Source organism: Eulemur rufifrons, chromosome 24, assembly GCF_041146395.1.
Source record: "Eulemur rufifrons isolate Redbay chromosome 24, OSU_ERuf_1, whole genome shotgun sequence".
Lineage (NCBI taxonomy): Eukaryota > Metazoa > Chordata > Mammalia > Primates > Lemuridae > Eulemur > Eulemur rufifrons.
This window is the reverse complement of record NC_091006.1, coordinates 36,795,923-36,823,809: the sequence shown is the minus strand read 5'-3', so window position 1 is coordinate 36,823,809 and position 27,887 is coordinate 36,795,923. Positions and strand designations below refer to the sequence as shown.

Sequence of the window (27,887 nt, the reverse complement as noted above, 5' to 3'; positions counted from 1 at the left end):
GGTTTCTTTTTCATAAGAGACTTAATGCAGAGACGGCACATGATGTTACTACCGTCTGTCCTGTGTCTTTGCTGAGAACTATGAATTCAAGTCTTTGGAAAACGTAACGACAACGTATTTGAGTTAAAATAAGAGAAAGCTTGTCCCTTGTCCCTTACAATAACGCCATGTCACTACCGTCTCTCGTGGGCAGGAATGTTGACCCCACACTCCCTGGGGATCACCTCTGCCCGGGAAGCAGAGCATGGAGACTTTGCACAGATGAGGAGCTCACCTGTTCTTTCGCCCTCCCCATCTGGCCAGCCATCATTTAAAATCAAACGTAGTGTTTTCTTTTTATAATATCCCCAAAGTCTGTTACAGGCGCCATGAACTTCCCAAACAACCCTAAAATGGATTTCTATTTGGGAACTGTGGCAGGTGGGAACGTATAAAGTGTGACAGAGTGACATGCTTTGGACTCTCGGGTGACGTAACAGGACACTCACAACTGGAACTCTCGAGAAGACCAGCTGCTACAGCGAGAAGACTTTGTCCTCTAATCCCCGGATCCGTCCTGGGAACCTTTATTGAAGACCTCATCCTGCGAAGCCTGGTGATCGATCCCCTCGTAAAAGGAGCCCCCGTTGTGCAGGAAGGTCCCCACCGCCCGCCCCTGCCGGGCGTGACCCACCGCGTCGCTGAACACCTTGTTGATCTGCTCCTCCGAGGGCATCCACCAGTCGGGGTTGGAGGTGCAGTGCATCCTAATGAATTCTGTGGGAACACACACACGAGGACAGAGAGAGAGAACAACAGCTGGTTTTTGCAGAAGACGACAGGGCAGGCTGCCTACACCTCGTCACATAAGCTCTAGCAGGAACGCGTCATGGGAAACCCAGTGCAGTGCCATGATGATGCCACTTGTTCAGCCCCGCTCACGCCACACAAACGTCCTTCTCATGGGCAAAAGTCACACTTGCGTGAGTGAGAGAGTGACCCTCTAAGGCACATTTACTGCTGAAATGAAAGGGACATTTGGTTTGCACGACCTGGAATGCTCCATGACTGGTGGAAGTTAAGGAGCAGGTCTCAAACCCGTGTTGTTACCTGCTCACATGTCACCTATCTCCAGAAGCTCCGCAAGCATCGCTAGCACGGTGTCCTCCACCCGGCTACCTCCACCCGGCTACCGATGCGAAGGTGGGGTACGATACAGTAACAGTCTCACCGAGTGAGAAGGCGTCTGCGTGTACTTGGGAAAAGCTATCCATGTTCTTAACACAATGTTGCCGGATGCGCTATAGTTACTTCTCCTGTCATTTCTGTACATGGTGTTGGCAAGTGTTTTTTAAATGTGATCTCTAAAGACTTAATTTTACCAAAAAGCAGTGAGCATGCCTGGAAGAGGGGATAGTTCCAGCTGCCTCCAGCACCTCCAGTCACCTTCCTCGCGTGTGTGTCCCCCACCCAAGGGCCGGCTGTGGCCCCAGGGAGGAAGGAGCTGGGGACCGCGACCCCTGGGCGGGCAGCCTGGGCTGCGTGAGCGTCAGCGTGACAGGGGCGGCTGCGGCCAGCACTGTTCCCACAGCAGCGGGCCTGGTCCTCTGGGACGTATTTTAATGCCTCAGTTTCACTGACTTGCTATTAACATGTAAAATGCTGGGTAAAAATTTTTAGAAAATAATACCGTGGTGAGACCCCTTCTCTTGGCTCCTTTATAAGCCTCAGGGCAACTTCCTCGCGATCATACAATCCAGGCTGGACCCCGCCTCCTGGTGAGACACCCGCCAGCTCTGAGGATGCTGGGAATGGAGACGACCCTGGACACTTCCACCGCCCTGTCACTCTGAGCACACGGGATTTTCGGGCTGGCCAGTAGGAGGTGCTGGGGAGCACTCGTGCCTAGCTGACCCTGGCATTTGTGTTTCCGGTGGTTTCCACATGCACGTGTGGGCCACCTGCATCAGGACCCCCTGAGGAGGAGCGATTAACAGCGTGTGCCTCCCGCAGCCCTGCCGGGTCAGACTCCGGGCTGCACCGGGACCTCAGCTGCTAACGAGTCCCAGTGTGAGCTCAGGCGTGTCCTGGTGCACAGTCCCCGCGGGCGCCCCAGGAGGGAGCACGGAACTGCAGCATCTTCCCAGTAACCACGGTCTTTTCGATGGCTATTGGTTTTTAGCTGTGATCTCCTCACCAGGAAAAGCTTTGATCCCTACCCAGAGCAAATCAACATTAAGTCTTTCCAACCAATGGAATTGCTATTGGACTGTATAGATTACTACTGGAGCTTCTTGCTATGGTGTTTTCAGGTGCAAACCGTGTGTGTGTTGGCACTGTAGTGTTTCTGCTTGTCTGAGTCTGTGCTTGTTTGCCCCTTCGGGGTCACGGGGTCCCTCCCGACGCCCTCCTGCCCCCACTGGCTGCCTCGCGGCCCGGCTGCAAAGTCATCACTGTGAACGCTGATGCAAGCGTAACATCTAAGCAGCATTTTTAATGCAAAGGCTCTTTTTTTTTTTTAACCAAAAGAAAAAAGCTTACTGGGCAAGATGTATTTTAGGCACTAAGGAAAATTAATCCTAAACAAATTTAAGGAGTTGGGCCAAGTATTCTTGAGGAGGTACCCGGACAGGACGTGGAAATGAGACCTCATTTTACTAATTAAGAAAGAAATTCCACATCCTCCCTTCCTCTGAGCGCCCCCCCGTGCTCCAGTCTTGCCGGAGGTGGGCTTCTCTGGCAGCAAAGGAAAGCTGAATTCAAAGCATGAGACATGAGGTGCTATGCGATGCTTATGTGCCGTCGGGTGAGAGCAAGGAGGCGAAAGCAAACGAAGGCTTTTACAGGGGCTTCTGGGTACCGAGCGGATGGGCCACATGAAGCCTACGGGGTCCCAGCGGAAAGGAATCAGAATGCAGTGAGGCTGAACACTGGAGCGGGGCCGCGGCCCTGCGGTGAAATGAGAGCACGGATGGCGGACACTGAGCGGAAGGATGCAGTACCTCGGAGGCATGTTACTTTAACTGGATCCAGAGGGCGTCTTTCGGGACCTGTCTCTCCTGACTGCACTGACCTTTTCCTTTTCCCAAGGCCGCACGAGTACTTAAGCTCATCGGTCGTGAAAACAAATCTGATGAGGTATCGGAGGAGCCGCCTCCCGTCCTTCTTCGAAGAATTCACGGCCTCGTCCCACTGTTTGCTCGTTATGTAGACGGGATAGTTGTTCAGCAGCTGCTTGCTTCCCTGCAAGAGCAAAACACCTCCTCATTACCTCCCCAGCCAGCCAGCCGGGAGCCGGAACCATCTCCATTTCAAAGGCAAACATTGCCTTTCAACCAAGTGGCCATGCTGACAAGGAACCAGGTATGGAAGAGCACAGGTAATTGCTCAGCCTCCCAACGGGCACTGTTCAGATTCCATTTGCATTTTCTATCACAAGAGCCAATGAGGTCTAATGAACACCTTTGAAAGAGGAGCTATTTATAACTTGCATTTTAACAGGTGGGTTAAAATGTGTCAAGATCCAATGACAGGGAGCACTATTTAAATATAACCTGCAACTTGCCTTTGCAGTCTATTAAAATATGCAAAAATGGCTTTGAAGAGTGTGATCAAACAGGTCTCTTCATTCTTTGGTTACTTTTAAGTGCTTTTAGAAGTGACGCTGGTGGTCTGTGTGAGTGAGGCCTTCCTTCTGCTGAACGCACCTGACCCTTGACAGTCATTGAATCACGATGGAGACCACTGAAAAGCAGATCTTAAAAAGGGGGAATCATGAGAACTGAAAAAAACATTAACAATCATGTGAAACAGGTTTCCTCGAATTACAGCTTCTGCAAATGCCACTCTGTCAACTCAAAATTTTTCTTACTTTTCACCTTCATAATTTATGTCTGCTCTAAAATTCCCAGGCTAAATAGCTGCAGTGGGACTAATTATGGGGATTTCTGTAAAATTTATAAGCCATGTTTAATCAATTGCACCTACACAACCATTACTTTAGTTCTGCGTATCCATAAAATTCTACAGTCCAGGACAAATTAATTAACCCGTGATCTCAGCTTTAATGTACTCCTTCCCCAGTAATTAAGGGGTACAAAACAACGAAGGGAAAACTCATTCGGTTTTACAACGAAAAATTTACTACAGGTTATAAATTTGGCACCATTTGGGTCTGATAGGGGTTTATCTCAAAAAGTGCTCTCTTTAGTTAAACAGCGAGCCGGGCAAACGGCATAGGAGCCAGCAGGAAAGCAGCGGCCGGTCTGGCTGGGAAACGTCACTCGGTGACACACATGGGGACTCGTCACGACAGTAGTCGTCCTTTCTTGAACTGGCAACAGTGTGACTTGGTTTCCCTTTTTAAGGGAGCAGTTGAGGCGCGCGGTTTGTGCTTTGAGTTTAGAGTCAGGCTGGGTTTGAACTGAATTTTGGTTCCGTGTCTTACGAGGTTAACTTGAGTCAGTCACCCCAGGTTGTTAGACCCAAGTCTCCCCATCTGTAATATACGAAGAACTGAGTTATCACGGCGTAAACCGTGAGTATCGGGAGCACGAGCCAGCCCTGGGCTCTGTGCGCAGGGGGACCCTGTGGACAAGCGGCGATCGAAGGTGGACAGGAGCCTCGAGGTCCCCAGGGGAGGTCCCCAGGGGAGGTCCCCAGGCCGCTGCGCCCGCAGGAGGAGGGGGCGGGGTGTACAGAGGGCCGGCGGTGCTGGGAGGTGGCAAAGCCGGGGAACCCGGGCCAGGCGACCGCGGCCAGCGTGTGCGAGACCCAGGGGCGGGAGGACTCCCGGCTGGAGTGGTGGGTCTTTCCCACGGGTGAGGACAGCAGCGCTGGCTGGGAGGAAGGAGGACGCGGCAGGGAGAAGCATCCCCGTGCACCGGGAGGGAAGGGCTTCTGAGGGCTCCGACCCCCCAACCCCGCGGCCCTCGGGGCAGCCGGCAGGGTCTGGGCCAGAGGACCCTGGGCTGGCTGCTCAGAACCACCAGCCATTGACAATACTTGGTGGAAGAGCCTTAATAATAACGGCCACCGTTTCTCGAGCCCCAGCCCAAGGCGCCTGCCCCATGCTCTGCGCGCTCAGCCTCCCGTCCCCACGGGCAGGGGGACCAGGCTGTCCCGGACCCGGGCGCTGGGTTCCGCCTTGAGCAGTGACAACTTCTCTAAACTCCAGCGCCTTCCTGTCAAAGCAGAGATCCTGGCTTGCTGGTCAGTGGTGAGGAGACCACCCGTCTCCCACCGGGAAGGGAAGCGCATAGGGCCGGGATTTCCGGCGGATTCATGCAAACCCCACTGCCAGGGCCAGCACCGGACACACCTGCCGGCTGACGGACGCAGCGAGACACCTGCCACTGTGGCCCTGGGACACTGAAGAGCTTCTGATAAGTATCACTTGGCAAATTACAGAACTTTCGGGAAAATCACAGGAGAGGCATTGCAGAGGGGACATGCAGCATCCGTAATGTAAAGTCACCCTCTAGCTGCGGTCCCTGAAGGACCCTCATCCGTCTTAGAAAGGGAGTGTCCAGCTGGTTTTTAAGCCGTTTGTTTATTTAACGCTGTATAAAAACCTTTCCCTCAGGTGTGTGAGCTCACCTGGTAAACCAGGATCACGGCTGTTTACCAGAGAGCTAAGTCCCCTCCCACCCCGTCCGTGGGCCCGGAGTCACCCACACGCGACCCTGTGCTGTGGCCCTGAGGCCGGGGAGTCCGGGATGGTGGGGGCTCGTGAGCAGGGGCTGACAGGTGAAGAAAGTTTTCTCAAAACCCTTGAAAAGTCCACTCAGTGCAGTAGCTCTACATAAAATGTTGGTCTCATAAAACGTGGAAATACCATTTGAGGTAATTTTCATCAAGCAAAAGGAAAAAAAAAGTAATTTGCATCCCAAAATACAACTCAGAATGCTCTCTGGGCTATGGATGAGATTTATAGTCCCGTTTTAGCATCCTTAATAGAAATAAAATATGACAAATAATAAAAGTGAGAAAATGCTCATGTGCCGAAATGACAATAAAAATAGCATAGTAATGATGATGATGATGGGCAATAAGGGCTTAGACAGCCTCCTATCCAGTGGGAACGGAGATAGTTCCCTTATTTTTATATTTTTGTGGGATTCTGATTGCATAGTCTCTTCCAATAGCCACTGACAGGTTATTAAACTCCGAACTTCTATTGAGTCACTTTTAAAAAACCAAGATGAATAACCCACAGTTCACGTCTTCACAGACTTACAGTCAAATGGAAGACACAGGTGCATGTTTACCATTAAATAAGGCTAGTTCCGAATGAGACTTACGGGCAATGTGCTACCTGAGCACAAGGCAGAGAGTGGCAATCGAGGAGCGCTTCCTGGAGGAAGTGGGCTTTTCAGTTGGATTAATACTTTTTGTATGAGAGAAATGTCAGGTTAAGAAATGTGGACTTAATTCTAGGGAGCAAAGGATCCTGAGCATATGACGTTCCGTTTGGGTCTGTAATTGAGAAAAGGAACTTTGCAGCGTGAAGAATGGAGAAGAAAGAATCCGCTGCAGGGAGTCAGGGGCAGAGCGCTGAGAGCACGAGGGAGGAGGATGCCAAGAGCCAGGGGCGTCTGGGACACCGGCTCGGCCCCAGGGAGTGGCAGGTCAGTGTCTCCCATTTCAGGCCTCTCGGTGCCAAAGGAACGGTGGAAGAATTGCCCGGGCTCTTCAAGTTGCCATCTTCTCTTTCCTTTGCCAGCCAGAATACAGAGTCAAATCTCTGAGTTACACACATGACCTTTCTGCTGAGATTGTAAACTTACAGCTCACGGACCCGTGAACCTCAGACACTCAGAAGCACGCTTCGCTGGCCAGTCTGTTCTGGTGGATACAGGCGAGGGATCGAGAGGCTTCCTCTTGGGGAAATCCCAAGTGGGCGACATTTACCTTTTCCCGGGAGACCTACCTCCGTGGGCTGCTCGGCCGGCTGCGGGACCAGGAGCTGGTTGTGGTGCTGCAGGACCGTCTTCAAGTAATCCAGGACCGTCTGGCAGGGCACTGGGCGGGAGAGAGCGCAACGGTTGCACGTTAGCTAGTCCGCAACAGGAAAATAAAAAACTCTGCTGTCTAAAAAGATTGTTGATGTAAACTTCTAAAAAAAAAAAAAAGATTCATGTTTCTAAAGGAAATAGAATCTTCTTTCACTTGACATCCGTGGTTATTTCAGTTTGTAAATACAGAACAGATGCTATGGTTTAGCGAGAATTTTTAGGCTCAGCACAATTCACTGAGAACTTTGAAGTGAGACTCAGTCCAGGATGAATCTGGGTCAACAACACTGATCAGGAGCAACTCAGAAGGGACAGGCCTGTCTTGCTTGACTCGGGTGGTAGCATTAGCACCCAACGATGCTTTTTAAAATTAAAGCACTGAAAACTACTGTTTTAATAGCTTTTAATCAATAATCTAATACTCCTTTTTAGTGACAGATTCATCCCTGGGTCTTCGGTAAGCAGGAGTTCCGTACCATTTAGACTTGGTTCTCAACAGGAACACGCCTGACCACAGTTCTTACCCTAAGTCTCCCATTTTTTCACTTCTTAAGCTGCTCAATTGATCTGATCCCTGTGGTTATAGATTTCATTAACTACTGCACTATTTTTTTTGAGGCTGCTTCTTGTAGACTCATCATAGAGCCTGACCTCTCTTGTACCATTGCATGAATAATGCCTACGCATATGTTTAACATTTTTCATAGAGACAGAGTCTCACTATGTTGCCAAGGTTGTCTCGAACTCCTGGCCTCAAGTGATCCTCCCCCCTTGGCCTCCCAAAGTGCTGGGATCACAGGCGTGAGCCACTGTGCCTGGCCCACATCCTAAGATTTATATTAGAGCCCTTTCAGGAGTATTAACGAATTGCTTTTAAAGGTCGTGATGAAAATTGTTGCCACTGTCTTTCTTAGCGGTGTTTTCTTAAGATACATTTGCAACAGTAAAGAAAATAATAAATATTTAACTTAAGCCCCGATTTTAAAGCATCACCAATTGAGCTTTCTTCATTTTGTTTTTCTCACCATTTTTTTCTAAGGCAGCAAGCAGAAATTATCATCTTGATGTGCTGCTAATAGCTTTGGGCTTTTTTTAGCAGACATCACACGGTAACATAACAAACCAGAAACGACATCCACATCCTTTTGAAGAATCTGAATGACAGGAAGTAGAAGTAGGTTAGGAAAATCTCCTGGCCACGAAAGTGTTTTCTTCAGTGACCATCCTTACAGAGCTGTGTCCCGGCCTGTCTTGCACGGCCATTCGAATCTGCCCTTTAAACTGGAGCAGCATTTGCCGAACCTCCAGGTCACCAGGGAAGTCCCACATGTATCCGCTAGAAGCAGCCTGTTCTTACGCCAGAGTCTGCTGAAACCTGTCCCGTGCCCCCAGTCTCACCAGCCCGCTTAACTGAGGCCACAGAGAGTGCGATGCATTTTCTGACACTCGGCATGAACTGCTGGGGAGAAGCTGGAGACTGGAGAAGCTGATGGAGACGGAGACAGGTCTGCGTTTGTCACTCGCCGGCCGACCTCTGGGACTTCCTGTAAGTCCTGTGTCCGAATCTCTCACACGGGCTGAGGATGAGGGTGGAAACCAGCACTTTGTTCTGCACAGTCGACGGTGAGGATGCAACGCGACGGGTCCCCCGCGCTGCTCTGCCGAGTGACGCGCGCAGGGCGTCACCTTGATCCGGCTTGGAGGTTTCAGTGAAATTTGTCAACACCCATCGACTAAGACTTGGATGAACAACTTCTGGTCCCTTACCTATATTTTAGTCATGAAGGTGCGTATGAAAAACGTTTTTAAATGAAGCACAAAACTGCTTACAAGGCAGCAAACAAAACCGAATGCTCAGGATGACCTCAGCCGTGCTAAGAATAATCACGTGCACAAAAAAGAGACAGGAAAGAAATAAGCCACAGTGTTAACGAGAATAATCTGTAACAATTACTCGGTTTCAGTCGTGGGATTAGGGTCGTTATGATGACCTTTGTCTTTCGTCATCCTTATAAAAACCAGTATCGTAAAAAGTTTCTACAGTGGGTGTAATAATTTTATGATTGAAACGTTGTTCTTAAAACGTCTGCATAACTGTTGTCTCCCCTTCCTCGTGGACCCTTCCGGGTGGGCTGGACGACCCTCAGAGGGCTCCGGGGACAACTGTCCGCTCTGGGCACACTCAGCCTCGAGGCAGCAGAGCTCGGCCGTGATCCCAGCCAGCCGACGTGTGTGCTGGGAGAAAATAGAGTTCCATGTGCATTTATGGGCTGCAGGAGACTATTTAAGGCAAGTGGGTCTTGTACGTTGATGTCTGGGCACCAGGCTGATGATCAGAAGACGGGGGACAAGGCTCACATTGGGCCAGTTGTTAAAAAGCCTGACGCAGCCACTGTCACAAGGGTTCTGAGTCCCCTCCTCTCCCTGGCCCCTCCCCTGAGCCCTCCCACCCCGACCCCATCAGTCTTGACCAGGGCTCTTTGCACAGTTGCCTGGATGTATGCAGGGAAGCAGCAGAACCCAGTGAAATACTTTCTGTTAAAACAATAATCCATCAACCTGGAAATGGAGACAGGTGTGTCTGCGAAATGTCTCGTGGGTGGAGGAACTGCCACCCAGGCCCGGTGGGCGGGTTTCCCTCATTCCCTTGTCCGTTCTGCGAAACAAAGTTGGATGAATCCAGTAGCCTTAATGAGAAAATGAATGAGGAACCAAAACCGTAGAAGCTTCCATTAAAGGGAAGGGAGGGCCGGTAGCTGTGGCCACACCTGTGATCCCAGCACTTACGGGAGGCCGGGGCGGGAGGACTGCTGGAGGCTGGGAGTTCAAGACTAGCCTGGGCAACATAGTGAGACCCCATCTCTACAGAAAGGGGAAAAAAGGGAAGGGAAGTTATAAAGGTATTCAAAATATACCTAGTATCTATCCTGACATTGATATTTATAACCTTTCCCTCTCTATGAAACAGAATTTTTAAATGCCTACAAGATAATCCTGGAAAGAATAAAATACCTAGTGGAGGAAAAAAATAAAGTAGAAAGATCTTTTGTGTCAATAAAGAAAAAATTGAGAGGATTGGGTTATAAATATTCCATCAAGTGCGTAAGACTGTGGTCCCCAACCCTGGGGCTGTGTACGGGCATGGTTGTCAGGAACCTTAGGAACCGGGCGGCACAGCAGGAGGTGAGTGGCAGGTGAGCCAGCGAAGCTTCGTCTGTATTCACAGCCGTCCCGTCACTGGCGTCACCACCTGAGCTCCGCCTCCTGTGGGATCAGCGGCGTTAGATCCTCAGGAGCACAAACCCTGCTGTCAGCTGCGCATGGAGGGATCGAGGCTGCGGCTCCTTGTGAGAGTCTGATGCCTGACGGGCTGGGGTGGAGCTGGGGCCGTGATGCTAGTGCTGGGAGCGGCTGCAAATACAGGTCATGAGCAGAGAGGCCTGACTGCACCATAAACGTCATGCGCTTGAATCTTCCTGAAACCACCCCCACTGCCCACACTCCCCTTGTCCATGGAAAAACTGTCTTCCTTGAAACCAGTCCCTGGTGCCAGAAAGGCTGGGGACGGCTGACCTGAGAGATCTAGACTAAGGTGCTGCTCAAAACCGGGAAGACCCGGCCAGGCCGCGCGGCCGTCGCATCGGGGCCTGGGAGCTTCGCTGACTCCACACAGACGGGGCCTTTAAGACGTCCTGGGATCACACTGGTATATACATATATCCGTCTGCTGACCCAAAGGCTCGGGAACTAGTGGTAAAGTAATTCTTCGTATGTACTGATGCCGACTCTAACTATGTGATCCTGGGCAAGTTTTAGCCTCTTTGCGCCGCGCTATCTCACCTGTGAGACTGGGATAATGACCTGCTGCTTACGGTACGGTGAAGACTAACTGACACAATGCACGTTTCAGCAGAAGGCACCCAATAAATAGTGCCTAACGTGAGCTGCTGTTATTTTAAGACGAAGAGTCTAGTAAAGTTTTCACAGAAGCCACTGAATTGCCCTGTGGACCGTGCGTCCTGGCTGTCTTGCCGTCTGAGTGGTCGCTGAGTTGGGCTCTTCCGGAGGAAAGTGCTCAGACCCTGGCTATGCCCACGCCAAGGATGCCTGGGTCTCGGGTCCCTAATTCTCACCGTAGATCGTTGCATAAAAATCTCTTCTCAGTCCTCGAGCATTGTAATTATTTTTTTTCTTAAGGTCAGAGTATGAGATCAATCATTATTTAATCAACCTTGCTATACCGTTGTTTTCAAAGACTCAAAACATCTCAGAATACATCACATACAATTTTATAGGAAAACTGAAATTATTTACTGTCCTCTGACAACCACAGCCATCTGTGTGCTTAATCATCTCTAAGTGTCCTGTGCACACCAACTCTGTAAAGTATAAGCTCCTGACTTGTAAATACCTAGAAATGAACGATGAGCTTTAAGTTACTACTCAGCCCACGGATATGGCTGTGCTTTTGACAATGACAATGTCCTGCTGCCATTTAATTCAGTTCAATTAATATGTGTAGATGCTGTAACACGCCTGGCAGTGGGCTGGGAACTGGGGAGACAAAAGGACTTTGACTTAGTCTCTGCGCTCAGGGACCTCCCGTGGCCTGTCATCAGGACATCAGGAGACAGACATACAAAGAGTGAAAACTTCCTACAATGGCAACTGTAACAGAACAGGATAGACTATGAAAAGCAGTTCATTTTGTTTGGGAACAGGGGGAAACGTTTGTTACAGAGGAGGGTCACCAGAATGGGGTATTGAAGGATATAGAGGAGTTTCTCAAGTGGAGAAGAAGAGAGTATGTTCTCAGGTTGGAAGGGATAGCACAACGGACAAAGACCAGAGGCACAGGAGCATCTGGCTGCGCAGAGAATCACACGCCGTCCATTGGGGCCGGAACACTTGGTGTCTGGTGGGCACTGAGGGTCGAGTTTCCAAAATCGGACGGGAAAAGATCCAGGTATGGAGACCCTGTGTGCCACACGGAGGTGCTGGAATTTATTCCGCGGACCACGTGAAGCCCTCAGAGCTGTTCGGAGGGGGTGCCCCGGGCTGTCTGGGTGGAGATTGGAGTGTGGGCGGGATGTCGCAGCTCCGGCCACGGTTCGGTGTAGGAGACAGGCCGGCGTGCGGGGAGAGGGAGGAGGGGTCCGCTTGGTGGGTGGGTGGGAGGTGGGACCCAGGGGCGTGGAGACCGATGGGGAGCGGGGCGAGCGATGAGTTATGGATGGATCTGAGCTTCCTGACTAATTAATTGAATGGTGACCTCTCTGCAAGGTAGTAACACCGCTTATCATCCAGGAAGCCGCTGAAGATGCCTGCACTGCTAGGCACAGACGGCTCCCTTTCTTTCTCGAGTTGCCGTGTGCCGATCACGCGCCAGGCCTTGCCGGCACGCAGTTGCCACTCCTGCACAGGGTACTTTCTCCGTTCCCGCGGTGCTACTGGCCTCGCCGGACAGAAGGGGAAGCAGCGTCGGAGCGATGACAGAGATCTGCCAGAAACCGCAGCCACCAAACAGCAGGAGCAAACCCAGCCCCGGTCCACGGCAAATCCACTCTCTCCACCCCGCATGGCTCGGTCCCCTTCAGTGCCACCCACGCACGGCCAAGAGCGGTGACGACTCACCACGTTCCAGGTGAAAGAACCCAGTTCTTTATTCCTCTGTCCCCGTTACTCGCTCTCATTTTCCACTCGGAATGTAGTTAGTTCTTTTCATTCACCTCAGGGCCCCCATGTGAAGTACGATCCATGAGTTTGTTGGGATCTGAAGTCAACCTGGGCGTCTGTCTGCAGGTCCTGCGGGTGCGTCTGGGTCTGGAGGGTGGGGGCGGTGGTAGTGCACGTCTACACCGCAGCTACTCTGGGCTTCTTGTTCTTGCAAAACTCCTGTTATCTAAAAACTGACACCATGGACTTATCTTCTCTTAATCTTCTGACTTAGAAAATGACAACTGTGGACTAATAGGACCAGAACCGCGTGATCCAGGGTTAGTTCTCCAGCTTGTTGCCTCTTGAGCTCGCAGAGTCAATCCTAATTCGATACGTGCAAACTTGCTCACTTCTTCAGTACACTGGTAACCTTCAGTCAGCATCCGTCACGCCTTCCCCGTGATTCACAGACACACGCAGAGCGTCGAAAACTCTCAGCTGAGGGTGAACTCGGTGATGCTCTGTCTCTTTCAGCTCGTCAAGCCTACTTAGTGCTGCGTCTTTCGTACTTCTGTGCTTTTTGTCGGTGACCTCACAGTTTAAAATGGCCCCAGTTGTGGTGCTGAAGTGCAGTCTGGTGCCCCCAAGGGCAAGAAGGCTGGGACACGCCTGACAGGGAAGACAGGTGTGTTAGGTGAGCGTCACTGGGGATGAGTTATGGTGCTGTGGGTGGTGAGTTCGGTGTTAGTCAACCAACAGTAAATATGAAATAAGGTCTCTTTAAACAGCCGTAAAATAAGGTTGTGTGTCATCGCTGATGAAATGTGAGCAGGGGCTGTCAGGAACCTGGTTCTGTATCTCCCCTAGGAGTCCTGGCTCCACGGTGGCCGATTCGGTGTTCACAGTGGCTTTATAAACATAACCACGGTGAACGAGCATCGGGGGTATTTTGCAGGGGAGGGTGGCAGACCAGATACAGAGCCAGAGGGCTTGGATGACAACCCCAGGTCTGCAGGTGACCTCAGCTGGCCAGGTCTGTAAAATGGGGACAATACTAATATTTGCTGTGTCCCCATGGAGGTACGAGGATAAATTGAGATGATCAAAACTGTACTGTTTAGAAAACACAAGGTCCTGTAAAAATATCAACAATACTCTTTAATTAATGATGTGGGAAAGATGGATTTCCACGTGCAAAAGCATGAAATTAGAGCCTTATCTTACACCACACACAAAAATCAATTCAAAATGGATAAAAGACCTAAATGTAAGACGAGAAACTATAAAATTCCTGGAAGAGAAAGAACACAGGGGAAAGGCTTCTAGACGTTGGCCCTGACGATAGTTATTTGGAAATCACACCAAAATCTCAGGACATAAAAGCAAAAGTAAATAAAGGGAACCACATCAAGACCAAAAACCATCCGCACAGCAATTGACAAAATGAAACAGCCACCTGTGGATTGTAAAAAATACCTGCAAACCATGTATCTCCTAAGGGGTTAATATCCAAAATCTATAAAGAACCCATGCAACTCAGATTGTATGCGTCCTTTATGTGTATGAGTTCTCATAGTAGAAAAACAACCCAGTTTCAAAAATGGGCAAAAGATCTGAAGAGACATTTCTCCAAAGACGACATAAAAATCGCCAACAGGTATATGAAAAACTGCCCAACCTCATTCTCGCCAGGGAATTGCAAATCGAAACCACCGTGAGACACCACCGCACACCCGTGAGGATGGCTGTTACCAAACAGTCAAACGATAACAAATGTTGGCAAAGGTGTGGAGAAAAGGGAGGTCGTACACTACTGGTGGGAATGTAGACCCATACAGCCATTATGGGAAACAGTACAAAGGTTGCTAAAAAAATTAAAAACAGAACTCTCGCATGACCTAGCAATCCTTCTTTTGGGCAAACACCCAAAGGAAGTGAAATCCCCACCCCATAAAGCTATCTGCAGTGGCATTTTCACTGCAGTATTGTTCAAAGCAGCCAAGATACAGAACAACCTGGGTGTCCATCAACAGACAGGTGAATAAAGAAATCGTGATATGTCTGCATATGTTTTGGAAGATTAGTCAGACCTAAACAGGAGTGAGTGAAGCATGAGATCTTGCCATTGCCACACATGGACGAGCCTGGAGGACGTATGTTAAGTGAAATAGGCCAAACACAAAAAAATAAAAATATCGCAAGATCTCACCCATGTACAGAATCTTAAAAAAACAAACATTCGAATATACGAGAGAGAACAAAACAACACCTGCCAGGGGCAGGGGGTGGGGCAAATGGGGAGATACAGGTCAGGATACAAAGTAGCAAATATGTAGGATGAACAGGTCTAGAGATCTCATGTACAACGTAAGGATAAAACTGTGCTGTATGGGGGATTCAGGCTAAATGAGTAGATTTTTAGCGACTCTTGCTACAAAAACAAAAAAATGGGTAACTGTGTGTGATGATGGGTATATTAATTAGCTTCACTACAGTAACTTTTTTACTATCTATATACCCTATAACATCATGTTGTAAACTTTAAATTTTAAAAAAACTTATTAAAAATATTAATAATAAATATATCTTCTATTTTTAAGGACTCGGAAAATTGCAAGTTATTTTAATGTATTATAATTTATTAATACTTTGGAAATTTTTTAAAAATTACATTCTATGATTCTAAGACTCACAGTTTTTCATATGTAATATCTATGGACTTTGTGTTCAAAGATAATTATAATGTGCCATTGTGAGTTCTTCTTTCTTGGTGGAACATAAAGATTGGCGTGTCTTACATCCACTGGCATCTTAGATGAGATGAAATCTGGTATTTTCTCTCTACCCTCCTTTACGAGTTCTCCTAAATCAGGGTTGGCCACAGGCAGCTGCCAAATAAAGGTGACCACGCTGAGCTGACAGTCCATCCACTGGGAAGTTCTGCCCACTGTCTTCCTCCTGTTAACAACCTCTCAGCCCTTCATGTTCCCGATCCAAGTGTCTTTTCCTTTTGTGGCCTTTTTCTTTTAACCTATTTTCACTTTCTTTTTAAAAAATGTCACTTTTTAACAGACTCTCTCATTTTCTCATGTGATGACCCGCTAGAAAAGAGAACATGCTAATGCTGTTTCCCGGGGACAAGATACCGAACTGTCGCCATCTGTGAGTGACTCTGAAAACCTAGAGACGGGCTTGCACGGAGCCGATCGTAGAAAGACTCCGCTGAATATTTCACAAATTACACAGTAACCGTGGCCCTAACGCCTCTGCCCAGCTTCTTTCCTTTGGGGAAGGTCTGACACCTGCCTTTCCCGTGCTTAGCTGCTCGGGTGAAATTGTGTTTTCTCGTAGACTGGCGGGCTTATTCCTTTTAACTCTCACTGCAAGAGTTGCTCCCCGGTATAAAGGCTTTGTTTCAGGAACAGAGAGTGAACCGGGAACCGCGGAGTTCCTGCACAGCGCTCCCCTGGAGAGGCCGCGGGGACAGGGAGACGCGTCTGGCCGTGACCTGCACCGTCTCCGTTTCAACCTTGTCTCCTCTGACCGCTGCGCGGCCTTTTCTGTGCCCAGCGTCCTGTTGGCTGTAAGAAGATGATCCCTCAACACAGGGTAGGTTCTTCCAGAAGAAAGCCCAGGTCCTTCCATGCCAAGGTACTGAGTTCTAGAACAAAGGGGGCCTACTGGGACCAGCGCGAGTGACCCAGCTTAGGGAAAGTCCCCTGCAGTCATACCGGAGTGTCACCACGTGACAGAACACTCCCATGACAAGCAAAGCTAGTGCGCCGCTCCCTGCTCTCTCCTTCCAGTGGGCGTCTACAAATGACAGATCCTCCCCCAGCCGAGGTGCACAGCTAATGAGAGAGAGGTGGCCTTGTGGGTGATCACCCACGGTGTGGGTTATTGTTTAGCCAAACGTGGGGTCGGAAGGTGAGGCAGGAGGGCAGGGACGTCTCCCTGTGACCAGGTCTTCCTCTGCGAGTGACACTTCAGCCTGTTTCCCAATACTAAGGTGTCCGTAGGTCACGCACACAGGTGATTAATAACCACACATAAGCTAAGATTTCCTTCATTTTGTGTTATTTCCTCTACCCATCATTGATAAACTGGCTTTGAAACTGGTTTCCATCTGTGTTGCTTAATGCCATCATGCTTCTCCATGTGAAGTGGCTGTTGGTTCAAGTTCATGGGAGGGACTGTCAACAGGCTGGAATAGTTACAGTGGCAGGACTGGCCATTAGCCTGATGTGAACCGATGTCATTCAATGTCTGATCATCGAGGGGGCTGAAGAAACGGCGGCATGTCTGTCTGTCTGTCCGGGCAGGACAGTGAGCAGGGGCAGGGCCACGCGGAGTGTCTGGGACGCAGCACCCGGCCTGGGACAGGGGCAGGAGGTGGGAGGGGACTGAGCCCCCACTCTGCTTAGCACACGGCAAGGACATACAGCTTGCCAGATACGGAGGACTGGGAATTAGACAGTAATCATCTGGACGTCCGTGTCCCTGTCCTTGCGCGGGGCAACTCCTGCCCGAGGGGAGGCCGAGCAGCACTGCTGCGCGCGGCAGAAGCCGGGCTGCTCCGCCGGCTCCGAATGGCTGAGTGAGTCTCCGCCGCTGGGTGACCTCCAGGATGCTGTTCTCGCCCCGGAGACAGAGGAGGAGAGGGAGTAAGCACAGAAAATACCCGCTTGAGGTAAAGCCCGTGAGCGGCCGTGGCTCGCAGAGCTGTGGGGGCCGCGAGGTGCCAGAGCTCAGCCGCAGCCCGGCTCTGACTCGGAACCAGCGGTCTCTGGGCTCGTGGCGCCCCCGGGCCCCACTCGGGAAACGCGGCTACAGCCAGCCCCGGGGCGCCACGGCAGAGAGACCACGGATTCCCCACAACTCCCGCTTCTCCCCCACCGGACAGCTGTACTCAGTCTAACTCCAGAAAGTTCTGAACCAAACCTCGGCTCTATTTTGGCAGTTCTTTTAAACGAAAGGAGGAAAAGAAGATTAATTTCTGATCTGGCAATTCTTAGCACTTGGTTCTGCTTTTGTCTCCTGTGTGCACTGACAAACAAGTGGGTAAGTTCCTGCGCCATTTCCGTCTCTCTAGATCAGCTGCCAAATCGGGTGGTACAAAGACACTGAGTTAGCAAAAGAACGTAACTTCTACGCTATGTATGTATCAGCCTTAAATTTTTAGAATTTATTATGTGTGTTTTATTTTGAACACAATATATTAGTATAGTAGTGTATGTAATTCACCAATAAATGTGTAGATTGGTGGGTACAAGCTCAAAACGTTTTTACCAATGGGCCGTGTGGTTAAAAGGGCTTAAAGATAATGTCCTGCCTGATTATCCTGATGTCCTTTGTAAGCCACAGACGTACAGGGATGAATTCAGAGAGAAAAGTGAGATCAGTACTTTTCCAAATGGTAAAAAAAACGACTCTGCAACCCAGAGGTGGTCTCGGCATAGAAATGAATGACTTCGCTATTCTCAAAATCTAGCGTCTCCGAGAGGCAGGAAATGCCTCATTTTTAGCCAGGGACACAAATAGTTTGGGGCCAGCTTAATTACTAGTCTATCTTTGACCTATTAGTTTTAATTTGTAGGTTCTTAATAACTTAATGGAGGGGAATTTGCACGCTAGAAAGAGGCTACACCTGTTGAAACTTAACGAGGGAGGCGAGGAAAAGTAATGGGACAGAAGAGGCCATTCCGTTAGTTCAGTACTACTTGGGTCCTGCCTCTGAAAGTAGCGTTTCGTTTTCATTTCTATCACTAATAAAATGCATACATCAAAGTTTTAAAAACACAAAAGCCATGTTAAAGGATCAAGACCACTTTCTGAAGGAAACTTGAGCTCATAGCACTTGGCCTATGTCAATGCCAATGTACCACATCTAGGAGTTACTTTTATATTGATGGAGACATCCTTCAGTGGGACTACAGTCCTCATCCTGTACCCAAGGACACTGCCGCTAAAACAGGACAGGCCAGTCGCTCATCCTGAAATGCTGGCTGGCACTGGGCAGGCTAGGGACCCTCTGTGCACACCTGTTTTTCAACTTTTCTACATCACTATCTGAAAAAAACTATGCACATAAATGTACGCACACGTAAGTACAGACTCACAGACAGAACAAGACCCAGCCGGCAGGACTCAGAGCGGCAGTGGTCTTGCAAGCCACACGGCAGGATACCTGGGATGCTCTCCAGTTTCCTCCTGAGCTCCTCGTTTTCTTGTTGCAGCGAAATGACCTCCTGCTCCAGCTCTTGGCATCGAGGACAGTAGCCTTCCTCCTCCTCCTCCTCCTCCTCTTCCGGCAGTGTGGACGAGGACGGGTGACCGTGGGACTCAGATGTTGCCGGGGAGGTCCAGCCACCGAGCGTGTGCACAGGGGAGGTGGACAGGGGGTCCACGTCGGCCAGGTGGCCGTACTCGCTGCCCGATGAGGGGTTTGGGGTCGGAAAGCTCCCCGAGAGCAGGTAGTTTTGTAGCGAGTCCGTGAAAACCCTCAGAAAGGCAGAAGTTTGCTGTTTCCTTTGCATATACTGCATCTCCACGTCTACACCGTCCGAGGTCTGGCTGTGGACCCCCTTCCCAATGTGACACTGCTCCTGTCTGTCACTGTAACCGGAGCCCTCCTGCTTCACACAAGAAATCATGGATGGAGAATGGCTGGAGTCCAGAAGTTTCCCTCCACAGTTTAAGAGGCTAAGGACCCGGCTGCACTGCTGGGCAAAGGCGTCCAAGATCATGCGACTCTCTGAAACAGACGAAAGGACACGTCAGGGACCCACGGCCACAGGCAAGGGATAAATAAGGGCCTCAATTTTAACACTCAAACATGTTAGAAGTGTGTATTTCTACTCCCTGTCATCAACCAAGGTGACACAGTGACTCCACTGTTGCTGGAACACAGCTCCTCGCTGTTCTGCACCTGGCGGGCTGCCTGACGAGTCAGCCCCGGTCCCTTACGCTAAGAAGTGGCTGGACTGTGACTTTGGGCACCGTGTGGAGAGCCCCTCTCCGTGGCATTAGCTGGCCTGCACAAGTCTGAGCTCACACCTTCGGTCTCATTAATATCTTTACTCTAATGAATCGAGCCGGCCGCGGCAGACTCGATTCCTCATTGATAGCAGGGCTTAAAGCAATCATTACTTCTATTTCTGGAGTGCCCTCGTGCCCTTGCTATTAATCAGCTGATACAATCCCTGCCGAGTACGTAGCTCCCAGATGCAAACTGGAGAAGGAAGATAAGTCTTTCTGAAGAGCTCACTGGAAATCTAATGTAAAACAAAGACTGGGCCTGCGGCAAAGGATGAGCACAACACGCAGCCGTACGTGCCGCCGAGCATCCGTGTGCGCGATGCTTTCTGTTAATTTATCTGTTAACTTGGATTCCCTGTCAGGGCCAGTGTCTGGGCCAGCCCGTGTCAGTCTCACGGCAGGCTCGGCGGCGGCTCCTCCCCGACCTCCCGGGCTCCGAAAATGGCACCTGGCGTGGGCGCCCTGAGCCCACACACGTGAATTCCGACGCATATTAATTGTCAAGCAGTGAAAAGCAAAAAGCAAACAGAAAGCAATCAACTCACTGCAAAAACAAACAAAGGAGAAGAAAAGAAATCCAAACTGTGGAAATGCGACTTCATGTTGTCAGGCTGAGGGTCTTGAAAATTCACCCTAAAGCTAAATGTCAGGAGGTAGATTCTCTTCCTTCCTGACTACCCCCAGAGTGGGCCAGTGTAACCGCAGAAAGGGGTATTTCCGGGGCTTACGCAGGGGCATGAGGAGGCCTGTTACTTCCTCCCCCCAACCCAGAATCATGGCCACAAGCAAGACACCGGAGATTGCAGACGCCAGTAACGGTTGTTCACGGTGGAAACGCAGCTCGCTGCCTGCTCTCCCTGAAAACGTTGACCAGCTGCATTTTTTTCTGGAGGAAAAAAGAAACTTTTAAAATAGAAAATGGTGAGGGGCTCAAGGGCACAACGAGCCAATGCAGACGCAGTGACAAACCCTCCAGAAACTCCAGGACGCGGGAGCCAGGAGACCGCGATTCGAGAGACCTGCGTGCGGGACGCGGTGCTCCCTGTTCTGTTTTCTCACTGTTCTTTCATGAGGCAGCGAAGGCACTGAGGGGCGAGGATCCAAGTGCCCTTTTCCAACTTTCTACTAAGAACGTGTGTGTAACGCCCGCAGCGGGGCACACAGGAAGCATCTCCCACATCCCCCAAATCTACAAAATGCCGCTATTCCCGGATCCCTGTGAAAAACCGCAGGTGAGAACACAGAAGCCAGATCTCCTCTGTCCAGGAGGGACCGTGAACTGCACCGAGTGTGAGGGCAGCTGCTGCCTTAAGAAACAGCCACTGCAGACATGGCGGAACTCTGGTAAGCACACAGAGAATCTCAGTTCAGAGAATTGTTGGATTTACTTGACTTGGGAGGGGGTAGCATAGACCCCCCTAGGCAGCCTGAGAGTCCACAGGACCGTCGTCTTCTTGGGTGGGACTTCCCCACCTGTAAGAGCGGGAGGACCCCTGCCTGAACCTACCCCACCCATCCTCTTCCCATAGCAAGGGACCCAAGGTCCAGGAGCTCCCTACTCAGTCTGCTCTGAGGACCTGCGCTGGTCTCTCCTGACCCGTCAGCCCAGAGACAGACCACGGTGCCCAGCCTGAAGTCTGGACTGGGCCCCCCAAGCAGAAGATGACGCTTCGCGGGTTGGCTGTGAATTCCCAAGTCAAACCTCGTCATTAGGAAGGTGCATTCGTCAAGGTAGATGGATAAAACCTATCTTTCCTGACAGTTTGTTAGCTTGATTTATCTTTTTTAATTATTTGATATATAGTATGTGGGCCTGCATTTGACTCTTATCCTGAGTCCCACAACTATTTGGGGGTGTCACTTCTTTACAATGACCAAAACCAAATATACAAGAAAGTAAATAGTTGAACCATACGAGGGGGAGTTTTCAGATGTTGTGCTCTGATTTTTTTACTTCTTGGTTTTTGTTCTTTTATAAGTAAAATCAAAGGATGATATTGATTGGGAATTTCCAATTCTAGCACAACAGCAGTTTTCATTCATTTTAATCCTATAATCCCATTCAAGACCTGGAGTTGTATTTACTGTTTGCATTTTAATCAGCATAGTCCCAATTGATTTACAGCCTATACACCTTTAACATAACCTTGATGAAAGGGACACAGCATGAAAGGAAAGGCTAAAATAAAATTGCCTGGAAAGAATCACACCAATGTATTTGTTTAGTGTCCTACAAAACACTCAGTAGTTTTAATCATATTGATAAATCACATTAGAGCATAGATTTTAAGGGAAAAAAATCTGACTTAGGGACAAGTGTGATTTGTTTCCTTAATTGAAGGATAAACTCGTAACATGCTGAGAAAAAATCATTATGTAATATACTACATTATGAAGATAATCTATTAAAGTACACTCAGAACATGAGCAAATAGCTGCAATCATCAAATAGTTCTTGCCTGCAGTTTGTTAAATGCTTCATTCTGCATTTGTTCTCAGAATTGACATATACAAAAACAGCAGCTGTAACCCTGAAAGTTGAATTTTTTTCTTTTTAATATCTTGAAATATTTGAATAGTATTTTAACACTGATATATGGAAGAGTTTAATGAAAAATACTATCGTTACACTTGGTGGAAAACAGCAAATCTTTCCACTTCATACATACTGCGGCCGGCAATACTTCAGCTTCCTAGACAGACTATAATCAGAAATGCAAGTGCTGCGCGATGCCGTTATCACCAATAAGAAAAGTTCTGTTTTCGTATGAACAGAATTGAACGGCTATTGATCCGAGATTCTTAATTGAGCAAAGTGTGAACATGTATTTTGATTTTTTAACTGTTTTTTTCTAGTCAAAGAATGCCACACTCCAGCGATGGCAGGGAAATTCAAAGCCAACAGTTTACAGAAGGGCTTTAAAACTGTCTGCCTCATCCCTAACTTCTCTGCAGTGAAACACCACAGACTGTCAGTGAACCCCAAGGCACTCTAAAATGACCACTCCCCCTCATCCGCTTTGCTTTATTGTGCAGCCTACTGGGAGATGACATGCTGCAAGTTGTGCCTCGTCCGACTCCAAAATCTAAACCCGTGATTATTTTTTTTAATTAAAAAATTCATTTCTTGAGATTCTTCTGAATGTAAGTGGTTTAATCCGTCCTAAATCTGATAAGTGAATCCGAAGAGGGATGGGAAGTGAGCAATCAAGCTCAGTCTCCCTGCTTTACAGCCCTTCTTTGTAAGTAGAGCCTTGAATGGAATTTGCCCATCATGGCAGGTCCCCGAGAGAATTCTGTTTCTGTGAAGGAGATCACAGTAGTCAAGATTAGTGGTAACCTTTTGATTTTAGCCCAGCGAAGGGTGAAATATATTAACATTAAAAATGCAGAAGCAGAAATTTTTTTTTAGTGACCTACTATCATATATCCATATATTATACCTACCAAAGGATTTCTAACTAGTTCAAAATAGATGATTTCCTTAAAACACGAATTTAATTTCTTTTTAAGAGAGGACTTCATGACATAGAAAACAGGAGTTAGCAAATGAAAGCATCTCACCCTTGTCTTAAAGCAGTGAACTATGCCTTTTAAAAAAAAAAATGCCATCCAATTTTTTTTTTCATAATGGCAAACATCAACACAGCAAAACAGGATGCAATTTTTCTAAATAAATAAATCAATGATGTGTCAAAAATTAACAGATGAGTTAATATACTCGGTGCTATCAAAACCAGATGGTGCTTCCTAATATTCATCCTGCTCAGTCAATCCCTGAATATTTTCTGGACCATCGGTATATAAAATAGGATGCTGCTATTTGTGACGGCAAACAAAAGCAATCATGCCTGCCAAGCACATACTATAACAGGCAGCATTTCAGCTCTGCTAGACAGAAAGTAATTAGAATGCTTTTAATGTCCAAAAGAATGATGCTGATACGCTGCCACAGATGTGTAGATTTATGAATATTTATATGGTGGTTTATAGCTGACACTTTTATCAGTTGAAGAAGATAAAATATCTGCCTGACTCAGAAGCTTGACAGTCAGGTTAATAAAATCTCATTAAAGAGAATGACCTATGCAATTATATAGGATTTATTGTAATTCATTTTTGATTGTACTCTGCTTAAAGATGCAATTTCCCATTTCCTGATGCCAAATTTAGGCTGCACATCAAGATCGACGTGGGCTTTAACTCTAAGCCTCCCACAGAGGAAAAATATGCTTTTAAAACCGTGGTGTATTACCCCTTTTAAGGAAAATTATACTCTTCATGAGATTTTATAAGAATGTTGAAAAAAATCTATTTTTAATCACATATTTCTGTTCTCAGTGGTTTATGGCCCTTCAGGGCAAATAGGAGTCACTTCAGCCCTTTCATCTCTTCACTGCATTTACTCTGGGCACTCAGAGAACTGTCTCCTCTTCTCTCCTTGACCCACGTCATCACACCGACGCTGGGACTATTTCCAGTGTGCCAGGTGGCCCGAGACACCGCGGTGGCACCTCTGCGGGTGCAACAAGCAAAGCGCCGCCCCCGCCCGGCCCCACCCAGCTGCTGAAATGGCCCCGGTCTGGGCGCACGTGCTCATTGGCTCGAAGTGGAACCACAGGTTTCTCAAAGAACCAATCAGCTCTTCAGGTGGCTGTCCCTCTGATGGCCACTCACATCCCCGTGCCTGTTGGGAGATGGCTTTGTCCATCAGTGATGAGGATGAAGACGACAATACAAGATGTCCAGGTCTACCAAAAAAAAATTTTTTTTTTATTTTGCCCCCAGACTGTTTTCCCCACTGCATGGAAGAAACCCTCCGTCCCATTCCCATCTTTCCAGCAAGCGCGAGGCATCCAGGCCTCGCAGCCCTGGGTGTTACCAAGTTTACCCTCTCAAGGCCTCTTTTTTTTTTTTTTTTTTTTTTAGCAGCCTTGAGAATAAGAGGAAATACAGGGAAGTTTGAGGGGCATCAACAAAGCCCCCTTTCACTCCTTTAGGTTCAGTGATGTTAGAATTTCCACCTGGGGACAGAGACAAAATAAACAGGACATTAGAAGAAACACTGAAAGAACATTTAGAACCAGGTAAGAAGGGGAAAAGACCTGCAGGGGAATGCAAGGCGGCAGAGAACGGCCAGAGCGGAGGGAGAGGCCAGGCAGGGAAGGGCAGCAAGTGTCTGGTGCAGATAAAAAGCAACGCAGAAGACAGGGCAGGTTGGAACTACCGGTGAAATTGGGCTTGGGGGGCAGATTTATGGTGTATAAAGGGAAGTAAAGATTGAAAGACGGTCTGCAAGACTGAGGAGAAAGCAAGAGATCAAAGACAGCACTGGGCAGATACAGAGAAAGGAAAAAACCCAGTGAACATGGTAGAACTGAGGTCATGCAAAGGAGAAACCGAAATATAGGAAATGGGAAAAGGATGCAATGACTGGAAATCAACATAAAAAAATAAAACTCAGCCTGGGAATAAACATGGGCATGAACAAGAAGTAGGTTAGGAGGAAACAAGACCCCGACCCCAGAGAGAAAGAACACGAACCCCATTAGGAAGGGGGGAGACGGAAGAAAACTAAGGAGGGGAACGAAGGGGGAGCACAGCCTGACAAAGAATGGAAAACACAATGGAACGTTGGCCCAAGAGCAACTGGGAAAACGCACCCCACAGACAACGAGGAAGCCCACAGAGGAGCCCACTCAAGACCTTCAGGCATCTGCAAATCGGAGGAATCTGGCAGATCCGGCCTTCACCATAACCTGTGATTAGATTTTCTTTCTCAAAACCCATCCTTCATGTGTCAAAACATTGACAAACAACAGAATAGAGCGGAGGCACCTAGAACTCATCTAGAGACAACGCTCTTCTGTTTTCCTTGGGGGGAAAAGGAGCCTTAGACTCACTGATGTGCAGAATTTGGGGGCCCCAAAGTGCCATAAAAGGCCTGAGCAGGAACTTTTAGTTCTGATGAACGACAACCCTGGCTGTGCCCTCGGGGAGCCGAGCACTCTCGGGCACAGGCCCAGGCTGTGACCTCCGCACCAGCCCGTCATCTGCTCCCTGCAGACCGGCAGCAGGTCGGCTCTTGGGGGCTGTTGAGGGACTGGGGACTCGGGACAGAGAGAGCCTCGGCCCCTCGGGTGGGCGCTCCCACGAGGCGTTTCCGCGGGGCGCGGGCGAGACGCGCGCGAGGGGCAGGACCGTGCTCAGCATCCCAGGGACCGGGCCAGGGCGGCGACGTGGGCGGCGGGAGCCGAGCGCTCCCGGCTCTAGGGGGTGGAGGAGGGTGGGATGTCGCCGTCCCAGCGCGGAGACACCGCAGGGGCGAGGCGGGCGCGGAGGGGCCCGGTGGCTCACACTCATGGCTGGGACTCGGGTGGGGAAGGGCGGGGAACGGCAGGGGCAGCGAGCGCGCGAGGAGCACGAGCGCACAGAGAAAGGAAAAAGAAACAGCCCGAAAGCCACCGGCGGGGACCGCGACAGCGTGAGAGCATCCGAGAGGGGCAGAGAAAGAGGACCAGAGGCACAGGAGTAGAGAGGAGGAGGAGAAAGGGAAGAAGAACTCGGAGGAAAAGAGGGAAGCAGCCAACGGTAAAAGGAGGCGCCCCGCGGAGGCTTCTCCCCGCGCGGCCGCGACTGTCACCCGAGGGCGCGGGCCCCCACCCCGACCCTGGCCCGGGCGATCCCCGCCGCGACCCGCCACCGCCGCGCGTCTTGGGCGCGGAACCCGCGCCGCGGAGCCACCTGTTAGGCGCGCGCCGTCGCATCCCGCAAAGTTGCGTCCGCGCGGGGCGCGGGGCGCGGGGCCCGGGCGCTCCCACCCGACCCTCCCGGCCGGCGGGGCGCGGCAGCCGGTCGGCGGCGCCGGCTCCTCCTCCCCGGGTCCCCCCGACCCCCGGCCGCGGCGGGAAGGAAAGTTGCGCCCGGAGTTGGTACCTGCGCTGAGCTCCAGGCTCGTGCCGTCGCCGCCCGCGCCGCTGCTGCCCGCGGCCGCCGGGCCTGGGCCGTACCTGACGACGGCGGCGAAGGAGGAGGACGAGGACGCGGCGGGGGACGCGGGCGGCGGCGCCGGGGTCCTCAGGTGGCCCTGGGACGCGGCGGGCGTGCAGGACGGCGACGACGACGAGGCGGCGGCGCGGCCGGGCGCGGCGGGGTAGGGGCTCTGCGCGGGGAACGGCGGCGGCGGCGGCTCGCTGCTGCTGATGGGGACGGCGGCGGGCGGCGCGAAGGGCGGCGGGGGCGGCGGCCGCGCGGGCGGCAGCTCCAGCAGGGTGGGTCTGTCGTAGCGCTTGGCCAGCGCGGGTCTCTTGCCGGGGAACGTCTTGAGCACGCTGTAGGGGCCGCGCTGCTTGTAGATTTTGGGGCCGCTGGGCCCCTCCTCCGCCGGCTGCATCTCCTCCTCCATCCGGCGCCTCCGGGCCGGTGCCCCGGGCCGCGCGCCCTCCCCGCCGGGCGCCGGGCTCCGAGGGTGCCCGCGCCGCCCGCCCGCCGGCTCTGCCCGGGTGCGCGCCCCTGGGCGGGCGTGTGTCTGCGCCGTGGCCGCCGCCGCCGCCGCCGCCTGTCGCCGAGGCTGGCATCGCCGGGCCCCCGCGCGGGGGGCTGCCGCCGAGCGCTGATTGACAGCCCGCCGCGCCAATGCCTGGAGGGAGCACGGAGGCAAAGAGCAAGTGTTTAGGGTAATATCTGCTAATGACGGCGGGGGCGGGGCCTGGCCGCGGGGTCCGCGCCTCCGCGGGGGAGGGAGGAGGAGAGCGAGGACCCGGAAGGCGCCCTGGTGACAGGTGAAAAAGGTGGGGACAGGGCGGGGGGGGGAGGGGCCCGACCGGGGCGAGACTTCGGTGCAGCTTTGTGGACTCGAGGCTTCTGCTGCTGCAGGCGGGGTCCAACTTCAGAGACGGACTCCTGGGCGTCTCCCGCAGGACCCCAAACTCTCGGGGTTGCACAGAGGGGGTGGCAGTAGTTGGGACAGGGTTGCCGGAGTGCGTGTGTGCATCACAGCAAGTTTTTCTACCAGTCAGGAACTGCTCCCCAGCCTTCCGGAAAGAACCTCTCCGAGGCCTTGGCCCAGGTGGCTGCGGGGTGTTTGCGCGGCGCTGGGGTCTTGCTCCGACCGAGCTTGTGGCCCCTGAGCTCCTGCTGACCCTAACAGCGCACAGAGCTCCGAACTGTTGCATTGCTCCGTCTGTTCCACCTAGG

General features: G+C 50.6%; 2 protein-coding genes across 2 annotated transcripts in view; one reads left to right on the top strand and one right to left on the bottom strand.

The window, feature by feature from the left end:
* Positions 1-27,887, top strand: part of SLC30A9 (solute carrier family 30 member 9) — a 198,718-nt gene that overhangs the window by 80,727 nt on the left and 90,104 nt on the right. The window lies entirely within an intron of this gene.
* BEND4 (BEN domain containing 4) lies at positions 469-27,096 on the bottom strand. The gene is made up of 5 exons (XM_069458002.1): positions 26,628-27,096; positions 18,841-19,407; positions 6,911-7,002; positions 2,982-3,222; positions 469-756 (listed from the first exon to the last, which is right to left on the bottom strand). Exons 1-5 carry the CDS (start codon positions 27,094-27,096, stop codon positions 539-541), a joined length of 1,587 nt encoding a protein of 528 aa, XP_069314103.1. The 3' UTR covers positions 469-538.